Source organism: Meles meles, chromosome 11 (genome assembly GCF_922984935.1).
Source record: "Meles meles chromosome 11, mMelMel3.1 paternal haplotype, whole genome shotgun sequence".
Classification (NCBI taxonomy): Eukaryota; Metazoa; Chordata; class Mammalia; order Carnivora; family Mustelidae; genus Meles; species Meles meles.
In genome coordinates, this window is record NC_060076.1 from 754,972 (window position 1) to 781,297 (window position 26,326).

At 68.7% G+C, this 26,326-nt stretch overlaps 4 protein-coding genes across 7 annotated transcripts; 2 read left to right on the forward strand and 2 right to left on the reverse strand.

The window, feature by feature from the left end:
- The first annotated feature begins 2,712 nt into the window (after positions 1 to 2,712).
- DPP7 (dipeptidyl peptidase 7) lies at positions 2,713 to 6,334 on the forward strand. 2 transcript variants are annotated; one of them, XM_046021793.1, is made up of 13 exons: positions 2,713 to 2,847; positions 2,920 to 3,033; positions 3,120 to 3,259; positions 3,339 to 3,502; positions 3,651 to 3,786; positions 3,860 to 3,941; positions 4,023 to 4,189; positions 4,386 to 4,446; positions 4,783 to 4,901; positions 4,994 to 5,150; positions 5,243 to 5,307; positions 5,838 to 5,908; positions 6,026 to 6,334. In XM_046021793.1, the coding sequence occupies exons 1-13, from the start codon at positions 2,766 to 2,768 to the stop codon at positions 6,159 to 6,161; spliced, it is 1,494 nt and encodes a 497-aa protein (XP_045877749.1). In that variant the 5' UTR covers positions 2,713 to 2,765; the 3' UTR covers positions 6,162 to 6,334. The 2 variants fall into 2 exon arrangements, with proteins under 2 accessions (XP_045877749.1, XP_045877748.1); XM_046021792.1 differs by having other exon boundaries at positions 2,731 to 3,033.
- A 742-nt stretch (positions 6,335 to 7,076) lies between these two features.
- On the reverse strand, positions 7,077 to 18,402 carry LOC123952516 (endoplasmic reticulum mannosyl-oligosaccharide 1,2-alpha-mannosidase-like). The gene is made up of 13 exons (XM_046021790.1): positions 18,149 to 18,402; positions 17,576 to 17,684; positions 16,820 to 16,923; positions 15,131 to 15,285; positions 14,686 to 14,798; positions 13,259 to 13,444; positions 12,473 to 12,621; positions 11,880 to 12,068; positions 9,944 to 10,134; positions 9,155 to 9,275; positions 8,386 to 8,583; positions 8,162 to 8,293; positions 7,077 to 7,992 (listed from the first exon to the last, which is right to left on the reverse strand). The coding sequence occupies exons 1-13, from the start codon at positions 18,251 to 18,253 to the stop codon at positions 7,780 to 7,782; spliced, it is 1,965 nt and encodes a 654-aa protein (XP_045877746.1). The 5' UTR covers positions 18,254 to 18,402; the 3' UTR covers positions 7,077 to 7,779.
- Positions 10,146 to 11,859, forward strand: LOC123952519 (translation initiation factor IF-2-like). The gene is made up of 2 exons (XM_046021797.1): positions 10,146 to 10,569; positions 10,600 to 11,859. The coding sequence occupies exons 1-2, from the start codon at positions 10,349 to 10,351 to the stop codon at positions 11,087 to 11,089; spliced, it is 711 nt and encodes a 236-aa protein (XP_045877753.1). The 5' UTR covers positions 10,146 to 10,348; the 3' UTR covers positions 11,090 to 11,859.
- A 1,178-nt stretch (positions 18,403 to 19,580) lies between the features above and the next one.
- Positions 19,581 to 25,831, reverse strand: UAP1L1 (UDP-N-acetylglucosamine pyrophosphorylase 1 like 1). 3 transcript variants are annotated; one of them, XM_046021796.1, is made up of 10 exons: positions 25,502 to 25,831; positions 24,648 to 24,852; positions 24,303 to 24,478; positions 23,813 to 23,985; positions 23,533 to 23,726; positions 22,995 to 23,135; positions 22,301 to 22,486; positions 21,663 to 21,729; positions 20,881 to 21,000; positions 19,581 to 19,647 (listed from the first exon to the last, which is right to left on the reverse strand). In XM_046021796.1, the coding sequence occupies exons 1-9, from the start codon at positions 25,788 to 25,790 to the stop codon at positions 20,917 to 20,919; spliced, it is 1,515 nt and encodes a 504-aa protein (XP_045877752.1). In that variant the 5' UTR covers positions 25,791 to 25,831; the 3' UTR covers positions 19,581 to 19,647; positions 20,881 to 20,916. The 3 variants fall into 3 exon arrangements, with proteins under 3 accessions (XP_045877752.1, XP_045877751.1, XP_045877750.1); XM_046021795.1 differs by having other exon boundaries at positions 19,581 to 20,674; XM_046021794.1 differs by having other exon boundaries at positions 19,581 to 21,000.
- Positions 25,832 to 26,326: the final 495 nt, after the last annotated feature.

The window sequence follows — 26,326 nt, forward strand, 5'->3', positions numbered from 1 at the left end:
CCAGAATCATAAGCAGGGGCGTTCCCAGTGACCTTACAGAAATAGAAAAGACCATAAGACACTATGATAAAAAGTTGCACGCCAAGTTTGATAATCTTTTTAAGATGGACAAATTACCTAAGTTAGCTCAAGAGGAGACAAAGGAAACTTCAACAGACGTCGAACAGTCAGACCGAAACGGTAGTTGAGGACGAAGGGAGGCCGGGAGCACGCGGCTTCCCTGTGAGCTTCGCCGGACCTTCCAAGAGTCGGGGCACGGCCGGCGCACCTCCTGGGGCGCATGACTCTCGCTCTCGGGGGTTGTGAATTTGAGCCCCATGCTGGGTGTAGAGACCACTTTAAAAGTCTTTTTAAAAGTAGCGTTTTGAAGAATTAGCACCAATCTTTCTCGGACTTTTCTAGAATGTTGGGAGGAGGGCATGCTCTCATCCGTTCGGTGAGGCCCGTATTACCTTGATACCAAAACCAGGTCCATTTCGATAAAAGAAGCCTACAAACCACAAACACGGGACCGGGCCTGGCTCCCCCAATGTGTGGGCTTTGGATGGAGGGCCAAGACCCAGCTTCGGCCCCCGTGAAGTTGGGAGGAGCGTTTCTGGACCCCCAGACGTACCCGCGTGGTCAGGCCCACCGGGTGTGGCAGGACAGTCGGAATCGGAATGCACCTGTCTGGGTCTTCCTGGTGCCGCCCCGGGCATGGACGCGCTGCCCGGAGGGTTTGGAGGGGAGAACATGGTGAGCCTGCAGTTGGGGTGTTAGTGTCTGGCGCCTGGGCTAGGAGGAGGGAGTGAGAGCAGGACCAGCCTGAGGAGAAACTGCCATCCAGGGGGAAGGAGCTGCGAGTCCTTGTGTCTTGTCCTGGCCTCTACCCTCCAGAGACCACAAAGACCGTGCACGGGCACCTCTCTACTCAACACAGGACAGGCAGCCCTGGGTGCGGGTACGAGGACACAGGAACAGGGCCACGGGAACACGGGGACACGGGAGCTTGGGGACACAGAGACAGGATGGGGACACGGAGACAGAGGGATAGGGACAGGGGGGCAGGGGGGCACAAGGACGGGAACAAGAGGGTAAGCACAAAGGGACCTGACACGGGGACACGGGGACGCAGGGACGGGGACATGAGACGGGGACACAGGGACTGGGACATGGGACAGGGACACAGGGACTGGGACATGGGACAGGGACACAGGGACTAGGACATGGGACAGGGACACAGGGACTAGGACATGGGATGGGGACGCAGAGACGGGAAGGGGGACACAAGGGTGGGCATAGAGGGACAGGGGGACGAGGGCACAGGGTTGGGCACAGAGGGCGAGGGACACGGGGACATGAGGAACACAAGGATACGGGAACAGAGACACAGGGACGGGGACACACGGACACAGGGACAGAGGGGCACGGGCTTGTGGGGACACAGGGCCACAAGGATGGGGACACAGGAACACAGGGATAGGGGCACTGACAGGACATGGGAATAGGGGCGGGGGGGCAGGGACACTGGGACATACAAGTGGGGACAGGGACTCTGGAGTGATTGTGGTGTGGCACTCGGTGACCGTGGGGGACCACACCCATGGGGTGGTGTGACACGATGGACAGTCATTGTCACCATGCTGGTTGTCACAGTGACAGTCCTGCGGCAGCGTGAGGTCCCCACTGCTCAGTCCGGGCCTGTCCTGGGGGCCTAGGTTCCCAGGCCACAGCCCGAGGTCAGGACCCCAGCCCAGGCCTGTCCCAGCACCAGGCAGAGCGGGCCCAGGCGGAGACCGGAGGTCATGCTGGCCAGGGACAGTGTGGGGAGCAGGGCAGTGTGACTCCCCTTCCCTCTGCAGCCTGGGGCGGGGGTGGTTCTGGCCCCTGGCCCTCCCCGGGGTCCAGGCCTGGCTGCTGGGGGAGAGGCAGCCCCTCCCGGGCCCCAGTCTGACTGAGGGGCTCCTGGAGGTGTTGCCGGATTGTCCCTGGTTCTTGTCGCAGCCTGGAAGAACGGGGACGAGGCCAGACAGAGTGGTGGGCGGCAAAGCAAGGTTTATTGAGTGACGGAGGACGAAGGCCTGTGGGCTTGCTGGCCACTGAGGCTGTCATCCCTCCCGGTTCTTGTCATCTCTGGGGGGTGGGCGGGGAGGCTGGAGGGCTCCCCCCGGGTGGGTGTAAAATCCTCTTCAGGGCGGTTTGTACTCAGGGCCGGGCCCCGCGTCCCTGCTGGCCTGTCCTTCATCTGCAGCCTGGTGGGAGGGCCCCTGGGTCCCAGCAGGGATGTGGAACCCCCTTCCCCCAACGCCGGGCACTCAGCAGCCACATCCCTGCACTGCCCAGGCCCCTCGCTCAGGGCAGCTGGCCTTCTGCCCCAGACCCCTTCTCCCGCTGCCACCCACCTTCCAAGGCTCCCACTCCTCTCCTCAGGGGTCAGCCCACGCGGCCCCTGTGCGGGAGGCGCCGGGTGGATAAGCCTCACCCCGCACTGGAGCCCTGGCGGTGGCCCCGGAGGATGAGTTGGGGGGGCTGAGCACACATGCCCTGTCCCGGCGCCAGGCCCTCGAGCCCTCTCCTGCTTCCCACGTCCCCACGGAGACTGTCTCCGTGGTGACGCGGCGGGGGAGGGGGGGTGGGGAGGAGCAGGAACCTTGAGACCCAGGACTGAAGGCCCCGGGAGGCGGGTGGCGGGAAATCAGGTCGGCGACGAGCGCCACGCCCCCGCCCCTGCCCTGGCAGTCACGTGAGCGCGGCAGTCACGTGACCGCATCCCGCTGCCCGCGGAGATGGGCGCTCGGCAGTGGCCTTCCCGGCCCTGGGCCCTGACCCTGCTGCTGGCGCTGGGGCTGCGCTGCCTGGAGGCTGGGGGTGAGTGCGGGCCCGCGGGCGTCCCCCCATCCCGCCCTGCGCACCCCTGCGCTGAGCACCGCACCCCTCCAGCCCCCAGAGCCCGGGAGAGCGACTTCCGGGAGGGCTACTTCGAGCAGCTCCTGGACCATTTCAACTTCGAGAGGTTCGGCAACAAGACCTTCCCCCAGCGATTCCTGGTGTCAGGTGAGGTCGTGCGGGGGTGGGGGGGTCGCGGCCCCCAGGGGTCCTGCCCCTCGCCTCACCCACCCCTTCCTGCCTCCGCCCAACAGAGAAGTTCTGGAAGAAGGGCAAGGGGCCCATATTCTTCTACACGGGCAACGAGGGGGACGTGTGGTCCTTCGCCAACAACTCGGGCTTCATCCGGGAGCTGGCGGCTCAGCAGGAGGCCCTGGTCGTCTTCGCGGAGCACGTGGGTGCCGGCGGCGGGCGCAGGCGGGGAGGGCGGGCGCGGGGGGAGCCCGTCTCAGTTCTGCCGCTGCCCCCTGCAGCGCTACTACGGGAAGTCACTGCCGTTCGGCGACCAGTCCACGCGGCGCGGGCGCACGGAGCTGCTGACAGTGGAGCAGGCGCTGGCCGACTTCGCCAGGCTGATCCGCGCGCTGCGGCGTGACCTTGGGGCCCACGACAGCCCCGTCATCACCTTCGGTGGCAGGTGGGTCCTTGCCCCGCCGGCTGCTCCCTGAGCCACGCACGCGTGGGACTTGGAAGTCTCGGGGCCTCCCTGGGGCACCGCGGGGGGCTGGTGCTGGGGAGGCTGGGTTCCTGGCCAGCGCGGCCCAGACCCCCGTGTCCCCGCCCAGCTACGGGGGGATGCTCAGCGCCTACATGAGGATGAAGTACCCCCATCTCGTGGCCGGCGCGCTCGCGGCCAGTGCGCCCGTCGTGGCTGTGGCCGGCCTCGGTGACTCCTACCAGTTCTTCCGGGACGTCTCCGCGGTAAGTGAGGGTTCCGGGCCCCCGGGACTGGGCCAGGCTGTGGCAGCCACAGCCACATCCCTTCTCTCTCCAGGACTTTGAGGGCCAGAATCCCAAGTGTGCCCAGGGCGTGCGGGACGCCTTCCGGCAGATCAAGGACTTGTTCTCATGGGGAGGTGAGGAGGCTTGTCCCCTTCCCCTGCCCTCCCTTGGCCCCACCCACACCCAAACATCGTGGTCCTGCCTCCTCCTGACAGCCTATGACACGGTCAGCCGGGAGTTCGGCACCTGCCAAAGGCTGTCCAGCTGGGAGGACCTGACTCAGCTCTTCGGGTTCGCCCGGAACGCCTTCACCGTGCTGGCCATGATGGACTACCCGTACCCCACCGACTTCATCGGGCCCCTTCCCGCCAACCCAGTCAAGGCAAGACGCGTGCTCCCGGCACCCGGAGACGTGGGCAGGGATCTGGGGAGGGCAGCTGCCGAGGACCGAGAAGGGCCTGTGGGATGCCCAGTGCTGGATGGCCCAGGAGCTCGCGGCCATCTGGAGCCCAGGACCAGGGCAGGGCCAGCTGGGAGGGGCCGTAGGCCAAGCGGGGTTCTTCGGTTGGCTTCCCCAGGCTGGCTGTGACCGGCTGCTGAGCGAGAGCCAGAGAATCAAGGGGCTGCGAGCCCTGGCTGGTGCGTCTGCCCCTCGGCCCTGCGCCCAGTGTGGGGGGTGGACACGGGTTGGGGGCACAGGCCACGTGGAGGCGAGGAGCACCGATGTTCCCGTGCAGTCCGTCCCTGGCTCAGCTTTGTTGGGGGGGTGGGTTCCGTCCCACCGGTTCTCTGAAAGGCCCTGGGCGGGGGCGGGCCACACTCCCAGCCACGCCCTGCCCTGTGGTGGGGAGCATCCTGGGGGAGGGCAGGAGCTGCCCGCACGGACCCCAGGAGCTCCACGCCTCGCTGGGCGCCCTGGCCCCTCCAAGGGGCAGGATGAGTGTCCGGCCCCGGCCCAGCAGCCCTGTCCGCCAGGACTGGTGTACAACTCCTCGGGCACCGTGTCCTGCTACGACATCTACCAACAGTACCAGGCCTGCGCGGACCCCACGGGCTGTGGCACCGGGTCTGACGCCAGGGCCTGGGATTACCAGGTATGGGGCTGCCGGCTGCCTGGGACTGCCCGGGACGGAGGTGCCCGATGCGGTCCCCCACTCTCCTGACCTCGGTGTGGGGCATCCCGCAGGCCTGCACCGAGATCAACCTGACGTTTTCCAGCAACAACGCGACAGACCTCTTCCCCGAGCTGCGCTTCACGGAGGCCCTCCGCGAGCAGTACTGCCTGGACACGTGGGGCGTGTGGCCCCGGAGGGACTGGCTGCAGACCAGCTTCGGGGGGGACGGTGAGGCCCGAGACGGGAGCGCCTCTCCCTCCGCCCCGCACAGACCCGGCACCCCGAACCGGCCCCGTCCCCACCATGTTTGTCTCTTGCAGACCTCAAAGCTGCCAGCAACATCCTGTTCTCCAACGGTGATCTGGACCCCTGGGCAGGGGGCGGGGTGAGTCACAGCATGGGGGCTGCTGCGGGCGCTGGGCTCTGGCCAGCGGGGGGCCGTGCCGCACGCTCCCCGTGGGTCCTCCGCACCTGGCTTCTGTGCGGCCTCCATTTTCCCCCTAAGGTCGTCTCCTCCTACCTCCTACCTTCTCTGGTTCTTCCCCTTGGACTACCTTTGGTGCGGGCGGCCAGAGCAAGGGGGAGAATCACAAGCAGCCTCCCCGCTGAGCACCGAGCCTGATGGGGCGCGATCCCACTACCCCAGGGTCAGGCCCCGAGCCAAAATCCAGAGTCGGATGCTCACGGACTGAGCCCCCCAGATGCCCCCTCCCCTTGGTGTGAAGTGACGGCTGGTGCCCTAAGCTCCAGCTCTCCTTCCTGAGGAGGCAGCTCGAGGCCAGGCTTTCCCTGGGAGCTCCTGCTTCAGCTGCACCCCCGTGGGGACACAGCCCCTCGCAGGCCGCAGCGGGTGGCTGGGGTGCAGGGGTGGGTCGGGCCGAGGCCACGGCGCAGCAGACGAACGTCCTCCGACAGATCCAGACTAACCTGAGTGCGTCAGTCCTCGCCATCACCATCCGGGGGGGCGCCCATCACCTAGACCTGAGGTGCGGTCCTGCCTGGGAGGGGTGCTGCGTGTGGCCCGGAGCAGTTGGCCGACGGGGGCTGGGGAGGGCCGGGGCTCAGCCTGCTGCCCCACTCAAACCCCCCTGCCTGCTCCTTAGAGCGTCTCACCCAGAAGACCCCACGTCTGTCCAGGAGGCGCGCAGGTTTGAGGCCAGGCTTATCCACAAGTGGGTGGAAACAGCCAGACGTGAACAGTGGCTGCGGCCGGCCCAGGGTGGGGGCCTCGGAGGTTGAGTGCTCCCCGGCCGAGGACCAGAGAGGACGCCAGGGAAGCATCTCAGGGCTCTGGGGTGCGCGGCCGCGGAAGTGTCGGGCAGCCCGGGAACTGCGGTGTGGGCTGAGGGAGCAAACGTGAGCACAGACCACCAAACCAGCCACGCATTTAATAAAAACGATCTCTCAGCTCACATGTGGTCTCAGGGCATGGGGGGGGAATCCCTGCGGCCAGCCCAAGTGTCCTTCCTGGTACCCCACCCAGCCGTGCCTCCCCCGGGGGCTCTCGGGCTGCAGCTCCTCCTCCAGGGCGGGCACAGTCCCTACCCTGCCCCTGGGCTCCGGGAGGCAGGTGTGTGGCGACAGGCCGTGAGGTCACGGAGACAGGCCCTGCACCCCGTTCCAGGCGCAAGAGACATGGTGTCGGGTCAGAGTATAAGGCACCCCAAGGGCAGCCAGTGGACATGTGCAGTGCGGAGATAACCGGGAACGCGGCCAAGAACCCAGGTCCTGCTGGGTGCTGGGAGCCTGGAGCACCAGAGGCACCGTCTACTGGCAGCGCAGTGTCCCAGAGAGCCCTGTGCCTGCAAGGCCACCGGGCCCTAGGAAACAGGGTCCCCCAGAAACTGAGGCTCATCTCTGGAAAAGTGCCCCAAGTCAGGGCTCGGGGTGGAAGCGGCAGGCTCCCGTGACCAGCTGGCAGGCAACAGGGATGCCCCACCTACGGACACAGAGCCCAGGACGCAGACATCCCGGGATGAGCAGGGGCAGGCCGTCGGGTATCACAGGAATGTGGACTTCATGTCCATACTGAGTCCCTAGGCCACTGGTGGCAGCGGGAGACCCGCCCTCTGAGCACAGAGTGTGAGGTGTGCCGGGACCACAACGGCTAAACCCCGACCACAGCCGAGCACACGGTCTTACACGCAGCAGAGATGAGAGCAAACCGACTTTTATGCTGGCCGGAAAGTCCGTTCCACTCGGTGGTCCCGGAGCAAGACACGCCCGCCCGCCCGCCCGCCCGCCCGCCCCTCCTGGCCCTCCAGGGTTAGGGGAGGATCCCTGAGTCCAACGTGTAAACACCACAGCCCGCCAGGTGCCCCGATCGGAGGAGGTCACAGATGCCCTCAGACGCTTGGGTCCAGGCACGTCGCAAGCTGAGACCGCCGGCTGAGTCACGGGCTGGGCTGTCCCTTCAGCTCTGGCCACTGCCACTGTCAGGGGACCCAGCGCACCCCTGGGGATGACCAGACACCTGGGACCACGAAGCCCAGGCACCGGGTAACAGTAAGACGTTCAGGTACGAGGAATGTGAGTCATGATTCCAGTTTCGTCAGGAAGCAGGAGGCTCCCTAGTGGACGGACCACCGTGATTCACGGGGCTGACGCTACAACACCATCGTCGTGAGAGGCTCACACAGGATGCCTGGTCGTCCTGCCCACCCATGAGGCCCTGAGATGCTCAGGCCCAGGAACCCCTGGTGTCTCCATTCAGCCAGCCAGGACCACAGGCAGCCAGCCGAGTGGACACTACAGGGCCAAAGGCCAAGGACAGTGGACTGACCCAAACCAGGTGTCTACAAACAGGCTTCCATAAACACAAGTCCTGGGGGATGCAGGGGTGGGACCCACAGGGCAGTCACGCCCCGCCCGACGGGGCCCAGATGGGCAAGGGGTGGGCCTCGGTGTTGAACACGTAGGCGTCCAGGCTGAGCAGGCTCGGGTCGTCCGAGAAGAGCAGGTACAGGTACTTAAGCGTCTCCCCCAGAAAGAAGCTCTCCATCTTGTCCCTGGGCTGGGGGTTGAGGGGGTCCTGGACGTTGCTGATGGAGGAGTAACCGCCCGAAGGGACCTGCACAGGGCCGAGACGGCGACGTCCGGGCTGCGGCCACAGCCGGCTCCCCACACGGGCTCGGGCCTTGGGACGGGACCAAGGGACACCCCAGCCCCAGAGCCCCAGGTGCCCCCGACTCCAGAGGCCGCGGCGAGGGGGCCGGCGGGGCGGCGGGCAGGCGGCTCACCCGTGTGTACGTGTTGAAGCTCTGCAGGATCTCCCAGCCCCAGTCCTGGTACTTGGGGTCCCCCGTGAGGCGGTGCAGGTAGAACAGACTCTCCACGGTCTCGGGCCGCAGCAGGTTGTGTCTGTCGGCCGGCTGGGGGTGGGGAGAGGGGCGGGGGAGACACGGGCCGAGCTCAGACGCGGCCCCGACGGCGCCCCCACACCCAGAGCCCGGCCCCGGCTCACCTTGACCTGCACGTCCTTGCGGTCGTTCTGGGGGTACAGGTTAAAGTGCACGATTTCGGGGCTCAGCCCGGTCTCCATCTGGCGGTTCATCTGGTAGCAGGTGTCCATGAGCGCCCGCGCCAGCTCCATGTGGTCGGCGGGCAGGCCGTGGTGGGCACCCAGAGCCAGCGTCCCCGGCAGGAAGCAGACCAGGTGGTCCTGAAACCAGCGGGTCCTCACCACGGCGGGCCCTGTGGCCGCGTGGGGGGGGCCGCGACCCCGGGGACGGCGCCTCCCGTGTCCCCAGGAATCAGCGAGGACTCCAGCACAGGCCCAGCACGTGACGCTCCACGTGAGCAGGGGAGAGGCGGGGCAGAGGCGGGGGGAAAGACCCTCCCTCCTGGGGGAGCAGACGCTGACCCAGGTCTCCCCCTCCCCCACCGACGGGCTGCCGCAGCGCTGGTGCACAAGACCAGGAGCTGGGCCCAGGGCCCAGGGGAGAGGGAGGGTCCCTGGGAAGCGGGGGGGGAGCGGGGGGGGCGGCGCACGGGACCCGGGGGAGCAGCCAGGGACTCAGTGCAGACCTCGGGTCCCCCTCAGTTCCCCCTGCCGCCTCCATCCCACCCCAGGCCACGCGACCCAGGCGCACGCCCACGGCCAGAACTTCGGGACTCTCTGCGCGTCCTGGCTCACAAACCCGTGGCAGCTCAGGACCCCACCCGCGGGGGGGGGGGGGGGGGGCGGGTGGCTGAAGCCCCGCCTGCCCAGGCTGGCCCGTGTGGGCTCTCACCATCTTGGCGCTGAACCGGCCGTGGGCGAGCTCCCCGACGAAGGTGAGCTTCCCGGGCTCAGACCTGCGCAGCAGGTGCCTTCGGATTCCCTCGATGGCTTCCAGGTAGTCTTCCAGCAACCTGGGCAGGGCGCCAGGCCCCGTCAGCTCGGGACCAGCCGGGCGCACGGCCCCCTCGCCCCGGCACCCAGGAGCGGCCGCACGGCCGTGAACCACCGAGCACACGCTAGCGGCCCAGAGCCCCGGCCCCGTCTGAGGCGGCGCCAGGCTGGCCCGGAGCTGGGGACGTTCCTCTCAGGCGCCCCGAGGGACGGCCCGAGACCGGCCTCTGCACAGCCCCAGGACCCCGACGTCCCCACCGACTCCCGCTGTGACGCCCCGTCTCTGCAAGGCGTCGGCCCCAGGCTCCATCGCCGAGGGTTTCCAGGTCCCTCCCGGGGGGGCGGTTCTGCCTTCCACGCTGCAGGGTGCAGCCCAGGCGGCCCGGCCGCCCTCTGCTGGGGGGCGCCTGCGCACGGTGGCCTCCGCAACCGCGAGGGGGACCGCGCAGCCGGTGAGCTGGGGGCCCCTCGGACAGGCCCCGACCCCGGGCCCCGCCTGGCGCCGGGGAGCACGGGCCTCGGCGACCAGCCAGGTCCCCTCCTCCTGGACACGAAGGCTGTGCCTGGAGGAAACGCTCCTCGCGGAGGGGGCCGAGTGCGGGCCGGCACGGCGGCTGCCCGACCGGGAACCCGGGACGAGGGGAGCCGCGGGGAGCCCGCCCCCGCCACGCAGCAGAACCGGCCTCACTGGGTCTCCTTCTTTCCGCCCTGGACCCACTGCTTGAGCAGATACTCGTAGTAGCTGTCGGCCCGGGCGCCCAAGGTGAACACGCCCACGTGGGTGAAGAGGCCGCTGTGCGTGTTGATGAACATGGGCACCAGCCCGTCCTTCTTCCCCGACAGCGCGTGCACACGCCGCGTCACCTCCTCCGCGGCCTCCTGCGGCAGACCACGGGAGGGCGGGCGTGAGCGAGGGGGGCGGGCGGGCCGCACAGAGGGGCTGCGTCGGCTCCCCCCACGGGACGGACGCGCTCCCCGCCAAGGAGGGAGCAGGCCGCCGTCCCGGCCCACGGCACCCCTCGCCCAGCTGCCCCCGACAGCGGCTTCCGAGACGAGCTCAGGCCCCACGGCGACCCGGTCCGTGCCCGCACGCATGGCCGCCCCGAGGGCCCCACTCATCTTGCAGACGGCGGGGGTGGAGGAGGGCCGTGTCCCATGGCCGCGGGCCTGGCCCCCATTGACCCCCTGCCCAGGCGTGCCCAGCTGCTCCCGCTGGCTGGAGGGAAGGCAGGCACGTCGGCTTCCGCGCCCGGCCTCGCGGCTCTCCGGCCCCGGGAAGCTCCTGTGCACCCCCTTCGAGAGCCGACCCACCCGGGCTGCTGTGAGCTCCCTGCCGGGCCCCCGCGGCCCCCCACACCTCCGCTCCCCGGCTTCGTGTGCGTTCGTTCACCGTGCCCAGGAGCCCACGCGGGGAGCCGTTTCCTGGGCTCCGCCAGACGTACGCGCCCACACCCACCCACAGAGTCCTCTCGGGTCGCCGGCCACCACGGAGACCCGGCATCGGGCAGGCGCCCGGCTGACGCCCCAGGAGCTGGAGGACACGTGCGGAGCGGCTGGACCAGGCGCCGACAACGGGACGGCCGCCATGCCGTGGACAGGCAGGGAGGGCCCCGCACGCCCGTCTCCCCAGGACACACACGGGGCCAGCGAGCATTCGGAGAATGCCGCGCCCAGAGGTCAGGTCCGCGGCCACCCGAAGCAGGCCCACCGACAACGCGCCAGCGGCCACGCAAGAGCCGGGGCCCGAGCGTGGCGGGAACCTGCTCCTGGGGGCGCGCCTCTCGCGACACCCACGTCGGAGACAACCCGACGGGCAGGGCCGGCCGACACCTAGACGGCTAATGCCCCGTCCACACGGCGGGGTACCGCTGGGGGCGGGAAGGGACACGTGGGACGCGTGCCACGACACAGACGTAAGCCGTGGGCGCCTTCCACGTGGATGCGGACGGCCCCCGTGGCGACCAAGCCCGACGCGGGCAGCCCGGGCCGCAGAACTTCACCGTGCGGGACGACCAGAACCGAGAGCCCCCACCGCCACACACGCACGGGGCACAGCGCTCGCGGCTGCGGCCCGCTTCCGACGGGGGGATGTCGAGCAGGCGTCAGAGCTCGCCCACGGCGGCACGGTGGGGGAGGGGGAACGCAGGGCCACGGACACGTGAAGAGTCGCCATTACACTCCGATCACGCCTCCGTTGCTCTGAACGAGGGGAGAACCGCCAGCACGCTGTGCCGAGTCCCGAACCCCCCCCCCCCCCCGCGAGGACAGCAGCTCCGCCAGGCGGGGCTGGGGACTCGCTGACGACAAGGGCCCATGACGGGGGCGCGGGTCAGGAAGGCCCCAGCGCAGCTCCCTTCCTCCTGCCTTGTGCCGACCTGACCGGACGCCCCTCCCCGCGGGCGCTGCTGCCCCCGACCCCGCGGCACGTGGGAGGCGGGCGGCTGGGACCCTGAGGACACGGGCCTACTGCAGGGCAGGGCCGGGGCGAGGACTCAGGTCCCAGGTGCCGACCCGACGCCCCGGCCTCTGTCGTCCCTGGCAAAGCGGGATCTGCTAACGAACCGCGGGGAACGGGAGAGGAAACGAGACGGGGCATCTCGGGGCGTCTCGGGGCATCTCCGTACCTGAAACTTCTTATTGCCCGTGAGGCGCGAGAGCTCCCGGAACTCCAGCTGGATGCTCGTGACCTCGGCCACCGTGCTGTCCGAGGTCCAGCGGGGCGGGTGGGCGGCCCCGGTGCCGATGTTCACGTCGGAGTACGGGATCTTGGAGGGCGTCTGGAACGCAGGCATGAGCCGATTCCCAAAATCCTCCTGACACACAGCACAGCGAGCAGTCAAGCTTCCCTGCCGCACGGCGGCCGTCGCCTCCGTCCCGCCGTGCTGACCCATCCCCCGTTTCTGTCCAGTCACGCGGACGGACAGGGGACTTTACCGGCCCCGCGGGGCCTCCACGTTCCATGGCCACCACACCAAGCTGGCCCGCCCCGGGGAGCTCGGAGAGAAGGTCCCTGCAAGCGGCGGGGCGACACGCAGGGCTCACGGGCGTGTGCGCCAACGAGGCTCCAGCACACGAGCTGGAGCACCGGGGACGGACCCCCGCCCCGCGCCCCCGCACCCCTCCCCACCCCTCCCCGGACCCCGGGAGCCGAGCGACAGCCGCTCGCACGCCCACGCTGGCTCGGGCCTCTCCTCCCCGCGGGCGCCGGGACGCTCACGGCCTTCTTCAGGAAGAGGTCGTCCCCGGACAGGTGGTAGGCGCTCAGAAGCCCGCCCAGGATGCGGATCGTGCTCTCAAACAGGTTGACGTCCACGTCCTTCTGGAACCGCAGCTTCTTAGACACCCACTTCCTGGCCTCTTCAAACTCTGTGACACGGAACAGTGTGGGGAAGGGAGGGGAGCGGATAGGGAGTCTCAGCGTGCCCCCGTGACCTCTCGCGCGGGGGCCCCGTGCATTCCCGCGTCTCTCTCTCTCCCGCAGGCTCGCCGCGTCTGGTGCCAGGGCGATGGGAGGAGCCCCCGCGACTTCAGGCACGCAGAGAAAGGGAGCCCGCTGGCGCGCGCGAGCACAGGCCGTCACCGGGGGACGATCCCGGCACAAAGGGCCAGGCTGAGTGATTCGGGGCGTGTCTCGGGCCTCCTCAGGCGACTTAAAACATGCCTCTGAAGTCCCGGCTCAGAAACAACCGACGACGCGTGACCCCGTGCCACCCGATCAGCGTGGCGTAAGGGGGACGTGACAGAGAGACGTGGCATCACCTGTCGCCTCCTGCCACAGGGCCCCCTCCGGCTGCGACAGGGGAACCGGCCGGAACCGGCCCTGGACAAAGGACGTCAGGCGGGAAAGCCGCCACCCAGGCCCAGCGCGTCGGACCCTGCCCCCACAAGAAGGGAGCCCGCGCCAGACGGGAACAGTGGCCTCATCCCCCGCCCCCGCCCACAGCTGCTCCCTCGAGAGTCGCCCCAGGAGAACTTGGCCGCGTGCGAGGGAAGGAGCGGATACCTTTTTTCAGACCCAAAATCCACATGGTGTCCAGGGCATCGATCAGCGTCAGGCCCAGGCCAAACCACTCGCTGAAGGACCTGGACACGGGTTTCAGCTCGTCGTGGCCCCAGGCAAACTTGCGGTATCCGGCCCACGCGTGGCGGAAGGCGTCGATCACGGCCCTCTGGCGCTCGTTCGGGGAGGCTGGAGGGGAGAGCGCAGGTCGCCGGGACCGGGACCGGTCAGGGTTCAGACGGAGCCCCTCTGTAGCCCCACACGGAACGGGGTTGGGGAGCAGCAGGGGACAGCGCCCAAGGTCGGGTCCTCGCGGCTGGACGCGGCTGCCAAGGCGGCGAGGCCTCCGGGGCCAGCACGGGACAGCGTGGTCTCCCGTCGGCCTCCACCGGGGGCCCGGCGGGCACGACGCTCTGGGGCCCGGGGACCACACGGCCAGCGCCTGATGGCTGCGCCGTGCCCTTCGGCCTCGGGAGCGTCGGGCGTGCCGGCGGCTGCGGACCTGGACAGGAGCGCCCCATCTCCCGGGTGCCCCGTCGCACCTCGTCCGCCCCGGGCGTTTTCAAGGAGGAACTAACGCGGACCAGGGGCACCCACGGCTGCCCTGGAGCCCTTCGGGGGTGCCCTCGCGACTCATGTGGGGGACGAGGTTTCTGCTCTCCAAGCCGGGGAGGACGGGGCACCGGTGACGGAGGCGCCGCATGGACACAACCGTGTGTGTCGATGGCGGCACGTGGGCGCCCGGTGCGGTCTGAGGCCCGTCCGTGTTAACACCCGCGGCGCTGCCGTCTGTCCTCTAAGCCACACGATTGCCCGGTGTCCCCCACGCGTCCCCCTCCTTCAGAGGCAACAGCAATCGGGACCAGAGGGTCACAGCCTGGGCCCCAGACTCGCTGACCTGGCGCGAGCCCCCACTCCACGAGGCCCGTGGCCCTGGCCGCGACTGGCCGCACCGCAGCTCTCCGGTCCGTGGAACGGGGATACGACCCACAGGCGACCCCAGAGGGCGCCGTGAGAACCGAAGCAGACAGGCTGCACGGGGCTCCCGACACACCTGCGCCCAGAAGGCCCTCCACCCCGGCGCCACCGCGTCGGACCGCCCAGACCTGCTGGGACCCGTCGGGCCTGGGGGGAGACGCAGAGGGGTGGCTGCGTCTCCACGTTCCCCAGGCGACGCCCCCCAGCCCCCCGTGGCGCAGACGCAGGCTGGGAAGCGAGTCTCTCACCCACGCGGGCGGCCGGGGGCTGCAGGGATGGGCCGCCAAGGAGCCCCGTGTCACCGCCGGGCTCTCGAGAGCTCTGCGGCCTGCCCGGGCATCACAGGGGACCAGCACTCGGAAGGACGGCAGGTGCTCGCCCTCTGGGCGTCCACCGGCCCTTCTCGTCAGAACGTCCAGGTGAGGCACAACAGGGTGCAGGTGCGGTCTTACCTGCCCGGTTCTGAATCCTGGGGGCCTGGGAGGAAGGTCTGGGGGGCGCCTCCGCCTTCCTCGAAGGAAGTTCGGTGCCCGGCGCCGGCGGCTCAATCACCGCTCCCCTCCAGCTGCAGGGAGAGGAGGAAGAGCGGTCGGCCAGCCCGAGGGGGAGACAGAAACGCCCCCAGGTCCCGGCCACCCGGCGGGGCTCCCTGCTGCCCGCCACTCCGGGCAGGCCGAGCAGGAGCAGCCTGGGGCTGGGGCTGGGGCTGGGTCCGCCCCCCACTCCCCCCGCCCCCCCCCTACCCGGAACCGGGTCCGGCTCTGGACCCGCCTGCTCTGAGAGCAACACGTACCTCAGACATTGCGCTCACCCTCCTCCTCTTTGGTTTTCAGAAAACGCCAGACACACGGGCCTCAGCGTTTCTGCACGTCCAGCCCCGTCTGACGCCCCTCGTACCTGACCACCGTTCTCCGCGTGTTTTCTTCCCGGCGAGCGTCACCCACTGCCTCGTCCCTCCACTTGGTATCGTCCTGCCTCCTGCCCTCAGAGCCTTTACCGGGGGCTCGAATCTGCAGATTGGGAGGTCCCCGTCGGAAGTGCCTTTGAGGCTTCTAGATAAAAACAAGAGTCACCCGTGAAAACAGCTCAACTGCCTGGGAGCTGCCCTTCCTTTCCCCCCGGGACGCTCCCCGATCAGGCCCAACCCCATGCAGTGTGTGAACCGGCCGGCAGCACACGGCCCCAGAGGAAACCCCTTTTGCCTCTCGTCACAACACGCAGATTTGGCCGGGAGATCCCGACTCGCCACCCCCCGGCCCTGGCCGACAGGGCTGGAGATGTGCCACCGGGCTGGGCTGGCGCAGCCCTGGATGGCGGGTTGGACTCCTGGTCCGGGATGCTCCCGGGCGGTCACAGACCCTAAAGGTAGCGAGAGAGGGTCAGGACCACGCCCCCGCGGATGGAGCCGCAGAGAGAATGCGGCCGTGGGCCCGTGCCCCAGGACTCCCGTGCTTCACCCTCGGGATGCTGTGGCGAGGGCAGGGCGCCGGGTCCAGGGACGGAGCACCGGGGCTGGGAGCAGCCAGTGCTCGACGGAGGGCGGGACGAGGCGCCTCCCCCAGAGGACGGGAGGAAGGCCCCCCGGGAATCGGGAAAAACCTCTGCTTCTCAGTGTCCATGGGATCTGTGACGACGTTCACGAGTGACGTGGCCAGGAGAAGGGGGTCTGGCCAAAACAGAGCACCGAGGCTGACCCAGGTCTGGGGGACCAGTGCTGGAGGCCGAGCAAGAGACCAAGTCCAAGCGGCTTCCACCAGGGGCTCCCAGCCCCCAGGCCTGGACCAGGGGAGGTATGCATATGAACCCCTTACCGTCCAGGCCTCTGCTGGACACCAGACACTGGATCACGGACCTCCCGAAACACCTCTGGAAACGTGTCCCTCCGTGGGGAAACACGCCAGGCTGGCTCTGCCTTCCCAACCGTTAGGGCAGAGACCGTGTGCGGGGGAGGGACCAGCAGAAGTAAAGGAAACGCCCGCCTGTCCTCCCTACGAGGCAGAACACCCGCTGTTTCACCCACAGCTCCCGAATGAGACAGTTTGGAGCGTGGCCTCCTGCGGCTCCCCAGGGCAGCCCCGTAGGGCCCGGCCTGGACTGATCCCGGCCCCCTGCCCCGTCCAGACCCGCTGAAGCTTCAAGTCCCCGAGCAATCCCAGATCCCCGGGCCTTGGGCACTTTCATCCCACCCAAGCCCAGCTCTCCTGACCCTACCCGAAACCCGCAGACTCTCCCAGCGGCTTCGCCGACCGCGGGACCCGCGCCAGCCTTACCCCTCCCGGTGGTGACTGCTCTCTCCTCCCAGGAGGGTCTCCCGCCCACCCCTGCCAGCCCGCAGCGCCTCGAGGCAAGGGACGGGTCTGTTCTGCTCACCAGCAGACCCGGGACCTGCCGCCAGCAGGCGTTCCAGGAGAACGAAGCAGAGAGTATTCCTCTTTCCCGCCCCAAGGGTCATCCCACCGGCCCAGCACAAGGAGCGTAAGGCTCGGACGTCACACAGATGGGGACAGAGACACGCCTTCCCCGTCTACCCGAAATGCTGCGGGACAGGGCCCGGGGACGACCCCACGTGCAGGTCACCCGAAGTACCTGTGGTGAGAGGCCCGGGAGGTCCTCTGCTTTCCCAGGAGCTGGCAGGACCGGCGGGTCCGCCGGTCTCATCTTCCGCTCTTGCGCCGACCGCCCGTTCCCGGCTAAACAAGACAGAGGCGGTTTTATCCCCAGCAGCCCACGCGGCCTGGAGGAGACCCCGAGTGCGTCGCGCAGCCCGAGGAGACAGGCGAGACGCCTCATGGAAGGAGCCCCGGGGAAAGCCCCGGAAACGAATCCAGCGACGCCAGAGGAAATCAAGCCTTTCTGAGAGCCCTCGGCAGCTCCGATCCTTCGCCCCAACCCACGCCCCACAACTCCGTGGCCTTCCGCTCTTCCCTTCCAGGAACCACAAAGGGTAGCGAGCGGGCCACTGGCTGGAGCACCCCCGCAGCGGCTCCGCAGCCCTCCCACGGCAGGCCAGGGCCCCGACAGAGAGTCACCAGGCTTCCCCACACGCTCCCCAGGACTCCGCCCCGGGGGCCGTTCCGGACCCTGGGTAAGACCTGTGCGCGAGTTCCCCGGACGCGTCTGCACCGGGCCTGCGACCTCCGGACCTCGATTTCTCTGCGACGCACAGGGCGTGGAGGTGCTGGGACTCAGCCAGGCGCCGGGGAAGCAGTCCCACAACGGGAACCGCACAGCCACCTGCCAGCCCCGCAGCCGCCAGCGCTCTGCCCCTCGACCTCCCGCTTCCGCCCGGCCAGCCCTGGGGGACACACGCAGACCCCGGCCAGGCGCACGTGGAGCCGGTACCTCGCCACTGGTCAGCCACGCTGGCGTAGGACAGGAGCCCGCAGAGCGTCAGGAGCGCGAGCAAGAAGACGAGCGCGTTGCGCTGCAATCTCGACAGCTGCTTCCACTTCTGAGCGAGGGAAGGGCACTGAGGCTCCCAACCGAGAGCGACCCGACCGCGGACCTCCCCACCCGCCGCCAGCCCCGCGCGGCCAGGCGCTCCCCAGGCCCGGGGTCTGCCCCGCGGGAGGTGCCCTCCCGGCCGGGACGGACGAGCCGCCGCGCGGGCAGAGCACAGACGTCCGCAGCGGGCGCGCGGCGGCTCCGACTACGGCTCCGGCTCCGGCCGCCGGCGGGACCTCGCCTCTGCCCAGACGTCGGGGGGTCGGACGCGCTGCAGCCCGAGGCCGCCGGGGACACTCCGGCGCGGACCCGGGCGGGGCTCCCGCCTCGCCGCCCCGACCGACGGCTCCCGGCGCGGGGCACGGAGCGCCGCCCCCACGCCGCAGAGCCCGGGCCCCCAGACAGACGGCCGCAGGCCGGCCCCGCGCGCCCCGGCCCGGCTCCCCGCGGCCCCGCGCCCCGGCGCCTCACCCTCCAGCACGAGCGCCGCCGCCAGCTTTTGCTGCCGTCGTAGGTCCGGCCGGCGCTCAGCGTCACCGAGACGAAATCCCGATGCGGCGCCGGCGGCGGGTACATGACCGCGGCGGGGGCGGCCCCGCCCACGGGCGGCGTCAGGAGGCCGGGCTCGGAGAGGGGCCCGGGGCTTCGCGGGTCCGACACCCGCGGGCAGCCATCGCGGCGCCGTCAACACCCCGCCCATCGCGAGCGCGGCCGGTGCGCCTGCGCCGCGCCCCCCCCCCCCCCTCGCCCCACTGCGCCTGCGTCCACCCCGCGGGGCCCCGGCGCGCGCCTGTGTTTACGTCCTACTGCGCCGGCGCACGACCGCCCGTGCGCCGTGACCTCACGCCCTCCACGTTAGCCGGCCCGCGCCTGCGCCCAGCTCGCCGCCCGGCGCCCCCTGCTGCGGGGCTCGACTCCCGGTCGCGGCCGGACTGCCCCGCCCAGAGCTAGGTGAGCCGCGGCGGAGGCTCTCGGGTCCGTCCTCGGGGCGCGCTGGCCACCCGCGCAGCCCGCTGTGCGCACGCGCGTCTCCGAGGAGGGTCTGCGGGGCTCCGGGTCCTGCGCGGGGCGGGTGGAAGGCGGCCCCGCAGTCCGGCTGCGGCCCTTCCGCGTGGGCCTCCCGCGCGGCCCCGTGGCTGAGCCTGCCCCAGGGCGGCGCTCGTGCCGTCGGTCCCCCTGCCTCCTAGAGGCCGCCGCCGCGGCTCTGTCCCCGCACCCAGCTCGGGGGCCGGCGGTGCCCGAGCGCATCCCTGCCCGCACGGGCGGTCGGCGGGGGCCCTGCCCTGCGCGCTGGGCCGGGGGGCGGGCGCGGGGGGGGGCAGGTTCTGGGCCCACCCCCAGGTGGCGGACCCGCGGGCTTGGCCCAGGCCGCCCGGAGACCGTGGGGAAGAGCTGGGCGGGGGCACGAGGGGATCCCTGGGCCGCCCCGAGCAGGTGCAGCCGCAGCTCGGCGTGCGGCCTCTCGCTCCCCGGCCGGCACGGAGCCGGGGCCCCCGGCTTGCCGTTCCGACACGCGCCGCTCAGAAACCGCGCTCGCCGGGCCGGGGACGCATCAGCGCGTCCTGAGTTTATTGGAAAGGCGCCCTCCTCCCCGGCCCCACCCCGGGGGACACGCGGGAGTCCGGCAGTCCTCCGTGGGGAGGTCAGTGGTGTGACGGGTGGTCTGGGATTCGAGGCTGGAAAGGTAGCCCGAGGGACAGCGTGGCGGGGAGGGTGCGCAGTGGGCCGGGGGACGCAGCCCCGTGAGAAAGCACTGCGGGGCCCTCCTCGCATTCCCGGTCCGGTGGCGCCCCACGATCCTGTGAGCTGCGAGCCCCGCTGCCCCAGGGCGGCTGCTCCTGCCCCGCCGCGCGGTGTTGGAAACGGGACGTAGAGGCGTGAGGAATCTAAAATAAACCGCGTCCTTCAAAGCGAGCTGTTTCGCAGTAGTGTTTCCGGCTGGCGTAGGAAAGGGGCGGCAGCGTCCTTAGCTGCGGAGGGGAGGAGCGGCAGCTGTGGGCGGGACCCCTGACCTGGCCCACCCGCCTCTGGCCGGGCCCCTGCTGGCCTGTGGAGAAGGGTCCCGAGTCACACGCTTCAGTTCTGAGGTTTGCAAAGGGCTGGCAGAGCCCGGGTGGAAGCAAAGTCCTCCTCTGGGCTTGGGGCGTGGCCCTGCCCTCGTGCCCAGGTGGGGTGCCTGGACAGGTCTAGGGGCCCGCAAGCCGCTGGAGGAGGCCGCCACATCTGAACCCCGCCTGGGGCCTGGAGAAGTCCTCCCCCTGGGGAAAGTACAGCTTGGGCAGGGGTGCGGGCTGCCCTGGGGAGGAGGGGGAGCCGTGGGCCGGCTCCGGGTTTGGCGGCCGGGCCAGTGCATGCTGCCCTCCACGTCAGTCGGGAGGGTGGGGCCTCTGTGTTGCTCTCTGGAGGGGAAGGAAAGCAGGCCCGGGGCCCGGGAGCAGCAAGGCCAGGCAGTGGCTCAGGGCCAGGGCCTGTGGGTTTCCCCCGGCCTCGGTCAGGGTGCTGGGGTGCGGTGTGGGGCCGTGGGCGCGTTACTGGAGGCTGTGCCCTCCCTGCCGGGAACCCGGGAGGAGCGTGAGCGCCCAGGTTGTCGCAAGCTACTGGCAAGCTGGCCGGGGGATGGAGCTCCCTGGGTGGTTACAGCTCAGCTTGATGAACTGCCACGGGAGGCCGCGGGCCTTGGGCCCACTGGGTCGTGGGCGGAAGCTCGTAAAGCTCAGCAGCCCCAACCCACCGCAGACGGGGCCAGGGAGCTGAGGCGTCCAAGGGAAGCTGAGAGGACCCACCTGTAGGTGAGCCGGCTGTGTGTGGGTCGGGGCTGGTGGGAAGGTGGGGGCTGGGCCGTGACAGGGTTCAGTTGCTGGAGGAGGAGGGAGGGGGCAGCTCCTTGGCCGCAGCGCCCTGGGAGATGGCACGGAGGGGCACTATCCCATTCTCTCTTTGCCTCGTCTGTGCATCTGCAGAAAAGCCCGAGCGTGTGGCGGCCTTGGGGAGGTGGATCTGCGTGTGGAGGCAGGGGCTCACTCAGACAGGCTTGGGGTTGCTGCCCTCTCCAGCGATGTCACACCTCCGCCTCCCGTCCAGACCCCACAGGCCCCAGCACAGCGAAAGAGCCCTCCTCGGTCCATCGCAGTCTTTGGGTCATGTGTTCCACGGAACCAAGGATGGGAGAGGCCCCACCCTGGTGGAGATCTCCGTGTCCCCACCTCTCAGGCCCTGCGGTTTGTAGTCCTGGAAGGGAGTCAGGGCTGCAGGGCACTGGCCTGGTTCTCATCCAGGATGAGTGGGGACCGGAACTCCCCGCCTTGCAGGTACGGCTCCAGGCCCTGGAAACAAGGAAGTCATGATGTCCACCATTCAGCTCTCAGTCCTTAAGCGGGTTACAAATTCACCTTGAGCCAGTGTAGGGTAGGGTGAGAAAGGCTTCCAGGAGCAAGGACTGCATGCCATTTCTAGCCCAACCCCTGACGAATCCTCTGGGCAAGCTCAGACCAGATCTCGAGGGTTGGGACCACCTTTCCTCAGCAAGGCGTCTATGAAGTCTTCCTGGCTGGGACCCCAAACTGACCCCGCCTCATATCCTCCTGCTCCTCCAAGATTATGCCAGCATCTTAACTCGCCACCCACCCCCTTCCTGGAAGATCCTCTTTATCTTAAGAAACTACTTCCCGGGGCACCTGGGTGGCTCAGTCGTTAAGCAACTGCCTTCAGCTCAGGTCATGATCCCAGGGTTCTGGGACTGAGCCCTGCGTCGAGCTCCCTACTCGGCGGGAAGCCTGCTTCTCCCTCTCCCACTCCCCCTGCTTGTGTTCCCTCTCTCTCTGTCTCTCTGTGGAATAAATAAATAAAAACTTAAAAAAAAAAACCACTATTTCCTTATCAGTAAACTGAGAGCTCTTTCTGCCCTAGCAGCCATTCTCCCCACTGCTCCCCTCCAGATCACACATGGCTCACCCCAGACAGCCCATGTGGGCCAGTGGGCTCTCACCTCTCCGGAGTAGGACACCAAGGGCGAGATCTCACAGATGGCAGGAGGCTCTCTGCTGCCGGGCAGGCTGTGGGAGTCCGTACGTCAGCACCTGCTCCTGGGTGCGTGTCCTGGGGCTGTCCTTGCCTGACCCCGCTCCCAAAACTCTTTTCTCAGTTAAACCCCCTTTTTCTGCACACTCAGAGCCCTCAACAGACTGCCCCTGCCCAAGTGATAGGCTCTTACTTGGTTGGGAAAACAGCTGTCAGCCCTGCAGGTCCCCCATAGCACCTGGGCCTCCAGATGGAGGAGCTGGCTTCCGACAACCAAGGACACAGAATCCTACCGTCCTGTGCTTTGCCGGCCCTGGAGTGTGGCCTGCCTTGCCAGCTTCCACATGTCACGCCTCGGTCTTGGTCAGGAAGGGTGGTAGCCGCCCACCCGTCCCCAGGCCCTGGGCCGACCTCAAAGGGCTGGGCCCCAGGCTGCAGGTGGTCTCTGTATGGCTGGACAGGGCCCCTGGCCACCTGCACTCAGCGTGGTGCGAGCTCGAGCCCCAGCCGCAGCTCAGGCCGCGGCAGAACCACCAAGGCCCTGGGGCTGGGGACCGGACCCCGACACCCTCGTCCTTAGGGGAGCGTGCTGAGACCCACGCTCACCTGGGCAGTTCCGGGAGCCGGGCCCCGCAGGCATCCAGGAAGCGGGCCCCTGCCTGCAGGGCCCAGCGGTAATGCTGCATGAGCAGGGCACGCCGGGTGGTGGCGGGGTTGTCCCTGGCAGCTGAGGCTGCGTTCTTCAGTGGAGAGAACTCCTCCTCCCGGGACACCTCAAAGGCCACGAAGCTCCTGTGGGGGAAAGAACTAGTGACTGGAAGTCCTGGCCCAGAGGCCTTGGTCCTGGACAGATGCAAGCTGCACCGGGTTCCGATGACTAAGCGGGGGTCACCTCCATGGGGGAGGCCCCACAGGGACCGCATGTGTCTTTGTTCCTGAGTTCCCTGGGGCTGCATGAAGTCCTCTCCCCCCTTCAGCCAAACCCCCGAAGTCCCCCAGCCAGCTGGCCTGGAAACAGCCTCCTCCCTCCAGGCCAGGAGCAGCCAGAGGGTTCAGGAGGGGCCAGGGTGTCTCACGGCCCTGAAGACCGCGGCCATCCCAGACGCTGCCAGGCTCACACCATAGGGGCTGTTCTCTGGCCTTTTCCCTGGGCCTGCTTTGGCCCCTCCTCCCCACTGCAAAGGGGCACCCCCACTGTGTCCCCCACAAGCCTCCACTTCCCAGCCCAGCGAGGCCTCAGAACCCACCACCGATACAGAGAGAGAAAAAAAGAAAAAAATGAATGATTTCTACCACTAACTTAGCAAACCGGAACACATCAAACACAAACTTCTCCATCTTTATCCCGTTTGGTTTTATCGGCTTTACCGGATTTCCCTCCTCATCCACGTAGGGGACCTTCTTCACAGCCACATGTGGCTTCAGCAAGGGCTCAAACTCGCTGGGGGCACAGGAGGACAACAGAAGGAAAGACAGTTCAGCTGGGATGTCCCGGGGGGACCTCATCCCCACCTCTCCGCACACCCAGCCACCCAAGACAGCTGGCAGGAGCACTGGGTGCTGAGCCCGGTCTCTGGGAAGGTGTGGGCATCCCTTCAACCTGCCCCCACCCCCCCAACCCCCCAACCTCTCCCAGAGGGAGAGACAGGCCCCACTGGCCACGTCCCTGCCCAGATGACATGGCAGGGGGCAAGCCACAGGGTAAGCGGTGGTGCCTGAAGGCAACGGCCACCGCACGGAAGAGCAGGCCCACTCGGCCCAGAGCCTTACAGCACCCGCTGGGGTTAGGGTTACACAGACCACTCTGGCCAGCGCCCGCGGCCACCTGCGGAGCACACCTGCTGACCATCTGGAGGAAGTCTCGCGTGAAGAAGTGGTTGCAGATGTTGCCCAGGCGGTAGAGCAGACTCCCGTCGGGCCCGCGCAGCTGCGCAGTCTCCGGGCTGATCTCGCTGTACTCCACCACCTGCGGGACCCCGTCCACCTGGCACACCACGCCCACCGGCTCCTCTGGGTACGCCTTTTCCACCACCTGCGGCCAAGGCCAGGGCTGGGAAGGCTGGCTGGGGCGGGGCCAATCAGGCCGGGGGCGGGGCCAGGCCGGCAGGGAGGGCTCACCTTCGCCCCGCAGTCTGCGCCGCGAAGCACGCAGAAGCCGATGAAGACGGGGTCAGCCAACCGCACGAGGATGTTGTCCACGCAGTACACGTGCACGAACTCCACTCCCCGACGCTCCATGTCCTCTAGAATCTGGTGGTCTGACAGGGCACAGAACAGCCCCCCGTTGCCGTCTGCAGAGGGAGAGGGAACCATTTTCGAGGGATCCCCCTGGGCTTCAGCCTTATCTAGTCCAGGGCATGCTGGAAGCAGGGGAGGCCGCTTGGGGCTGGACCTTGTACCCGAGGCAGCTCTCCGTCACTCTCCAAGTAGCCCTCTGGTTGTTTCATGTGACAGATGGGAACCAAGGCCCAGAGAGGAGAGGCCACTCACCCGGGACCACACAGCCTTCAGGCATAACATTCTGACCCCTGCCACAGTCCTCCCGACCTCTAATTCGCTCCTTGTTCTAGGCCAGGCGGTCCTTCCTGGGCCCAGGGGTGTGGCATACCTGGGGCCATAGCAACTTTGTCTTTCTGCTCCAGGATGGCCTTGCCGTCGAAGGTCACCGCAGGCAGCATGCGCTGCTCAAACATGACCACGTTGCTGGGATCCAGGTGGAAGAAGTCATGCTCTCTGAAGAACTTGGCCGTGGGCCCCAGTGTGAACTCACTGGTCATAATGTACCTTCAAGGAGAGGCGAGGCTGAGCAGGCCACCGGAAGGGCCCAGGGCCTCTGGGATACGGGGCTCCGGCAGGGGCTGGCCTGGGGTCCGGGCTGGGTTTGGGGTTCACGTGTGGATGCTGCGGGGGCAGGGGATTGTTCTGGGGAGCAGGTACCGCAGAGGAGGCGCACCAGGGGACGGTGCAGCAGGTCCCGTGGCGCTGGCCAGCAAGCTGCTCCACCCGCCGAATCCGTTCCGCCTGCAGCTGGTACAGGGTCTTCCCGCTCGGCAGCCCCACCTGGTACATGCCTTTGGGGTAGGCGACGCCCAGGCGAGTGCCCTGCCCCCCCGCCAGCAGCAGCACCGCCACCTTGCTCAGGGAGATCCAGCGTAAACCTGGGGGCGCGGGGTGCCTACCATGAGCGGACACCTGGGACCTGCCACATAAGACCCCGTTCACCTCAGAGCAAGTCACACATGTGTCTAGGACTCGAAGACTTCTGACAGCCACAGAAGAGAAATTCCCAAGTAACATTCTGACCCCCTGTGGGCCAGGTGGGGCCCCACCTGGTCCCGGACCCACCAGGGGTCTTGCCGACGTGCTCCAGGGCTCATTCCCAGCCTCGGTCCTTCAGAGGCAACACCAGGTCAGGCTGGTCAGAGCAGTGCAGCGGGGGCCTCGGGCAGGCTTCCCTCCAGGAGCGCCTGCCTCCCCTGTCAGGCCAGGAGGCCAGGAGTGCTCCTGGGCCAGCGCTGACGCGAAAGGGAGCGTGTGCAACTGGGCGAGGGTTCCCTGCGGCCAATTCGCCTGCGGGCTGGGCGGCCGGCTAGACAGGTGCGCCTGCACGGAGCACTCTCCCGAGGGCCAGTCGCCTGGGGGCGGCTCCACCCTGGCCGCGTTTGGAGCCGCACACCCCGCCGCAGCTGCGAGTGAAAGGCGACTCCACAAAGGAGTAAGGTGCGCTCAACTCCTCCAGGTACAGGCTCTCCGGTCAGCCCCGCTTTGGGCCAGGCCCCCTCCGCCCGCCAGGCCCGCCCCGCTTACCTTCCTCCTCCCAGAGTCGCCGCATCTCCGGGTCGCACCGGCTCGCGCTGCCCACGCACTCAGGGGGCAGGGGCCGCAGGCGCGCGGCCAGGTCGGGCGGCGGGCCCGGGGGGTGCGCGCAGGCCGCAGCCGCGCGCCGGCAGTGCTCGCGCAGCGCCTCCGGCTCCAGCGCCCCCAGCTCGGCCAGGAGCGCGGCGCGGGGCCCCGGCGGCAGCTCGGCGCAGAAGCGCAGCAGGTGTTCCTGGCCCGCGCGCTGCAGCCGGGCGCGCACCTCCCGCTCCGAGGCCATGTCGCCGCCACTGGCCGCGCGGGCACTCGTGACCCGCGCGCTCCTACGGGCGTCACGGGACCCAGCGGGCGGTGACGACCCCGGAGGGGCGGGACCGGGCCGCCCCGCCTCGACCCCGCCCCCGAGCGCCCCCTCCCGGGCCCCGCCCCCTTCCAGAGCGCCCCGCCCCTGTCCGCTCGGCGGCCGCCCGCGACCTCCGGGGTCTCGCCCGCCGCAGCCTGAGGAGGGGTCGCGAGGCAGGGAGCTAGGGACGCCTGAGGCGTAGGGCCCCGGGGCGCCCCGAGTCGGGAAGCCCCGTCCCGAGATCTGCAAGCCCCTGGCCCGGGCGCGTGAGGACTGACTTCAGCTCTAATGCACCCCCCTCTGAACCCACAGCCCTGACGTCCGGGCACCTGAGGGGGAGGCCGGGGTCTGTCCCTGCACCTGGCCATGTTTGCCTTGACCACGACTGCTGGAGGCTGGGCCGAGCCAGATCATCGGTAGAGTCAGGTGTCTAGATGCCACCAAGGACCCCCCAAGAAGGCCACCCAGCGTCC

What these genes read in the sequence shown, in the direction of transcription:
- UAP1L1 (XM_046021796.1), bottom strand. Translation starts at nt 25,790, where the DNA reads ATGGCCTCGGAGCGGGAGGTGCGCGCCCGGCTGCAGCGCGCGGGCCAG. An exon ending in TTCCTCCAGATGGTCAGCAG is followed by an intron (nt 23,136 to 23,532) that starts GTGTGCTCCGCA and finishes CTGTGCCCCCAG; the next exon opens with CGAGTTTGAGCCCTTGCTGA. An exon ending in GATGTGTTCCGGTTTGCTAA is followed by an intron (nt 22,487 to 22,994) that starts GTTAGTGGTAGA and finishes TTTCCCCCACAG; the next exon opens with GAGCTTCGTGGCCTTTGAGG.
- LOC123952516 (XM_046021790.1), bottom strand. Translation starts at nt 18,253, where the DNA reads ATGTACCCGCCGCCGGCGCCGCATCGGGATTTCGTCTCGGTGACGCTG. An exon ending in GCCGGTTCAGCGCCAAGATG is followed by an intron (nt 8,584 to 9,154) that starts GTGAGAGCCCAC and finishes CGCTGGTTTCAG; the next exon opens with GACCACCTGGTCTGCTTCCT. An exon ending in GCAAGGACGTGCAGGTCAAG is followed by an intron (nt 8,294 to 8,385) that starts GTGAGCCGGGGC and finishes CCCCACCCCCAG; the next exon opens with CCGGCCGACAGACACAACCT.
- LOC123952519 (XM_046021797.1), top strand. Translation starts at nt 10,349, where the DNA reads ATGGCCGCCCCGAGGGCCCCACTCATCTTGCAGACGGCGGGGGTGGAG. An exon ending in TTCGAGAGCCGACCCACCCG is followed by an intron (nt 10,570 to 10,599) that starts GGCTGCTGTGAG and finishes GCCGGGCCCCCG; the next exon opens with CGGCCCCCCACACCTCCGCT.
- DPP7 (XM_046021792.1), top strand. Translation starts at nt 2,766, where the DNA reads ATGGGCGCTCGGCAGTGGCCTTCCCGGCCCTGGGCCCTGACCCTGCTG. An exon ending in GTCATCACCTTCGGTGGCAG is followed by an intron (nt 3,503 to 3,650) that starts GTGGGTCCTTGC and finishes GTCCCCGCCCAG; the next exon opens with CTACGGGGGGATGCTCAGCG. An exon ending in GACCAGCTTCGGGGGGGACG is followed by an intron (nt 5,151 to 5,242) that starts GTGAGGCCCGAG and finishes TGTCTCTTGCAG; the next exon opens with ACCTCAAAGCTGCCAGCAAC.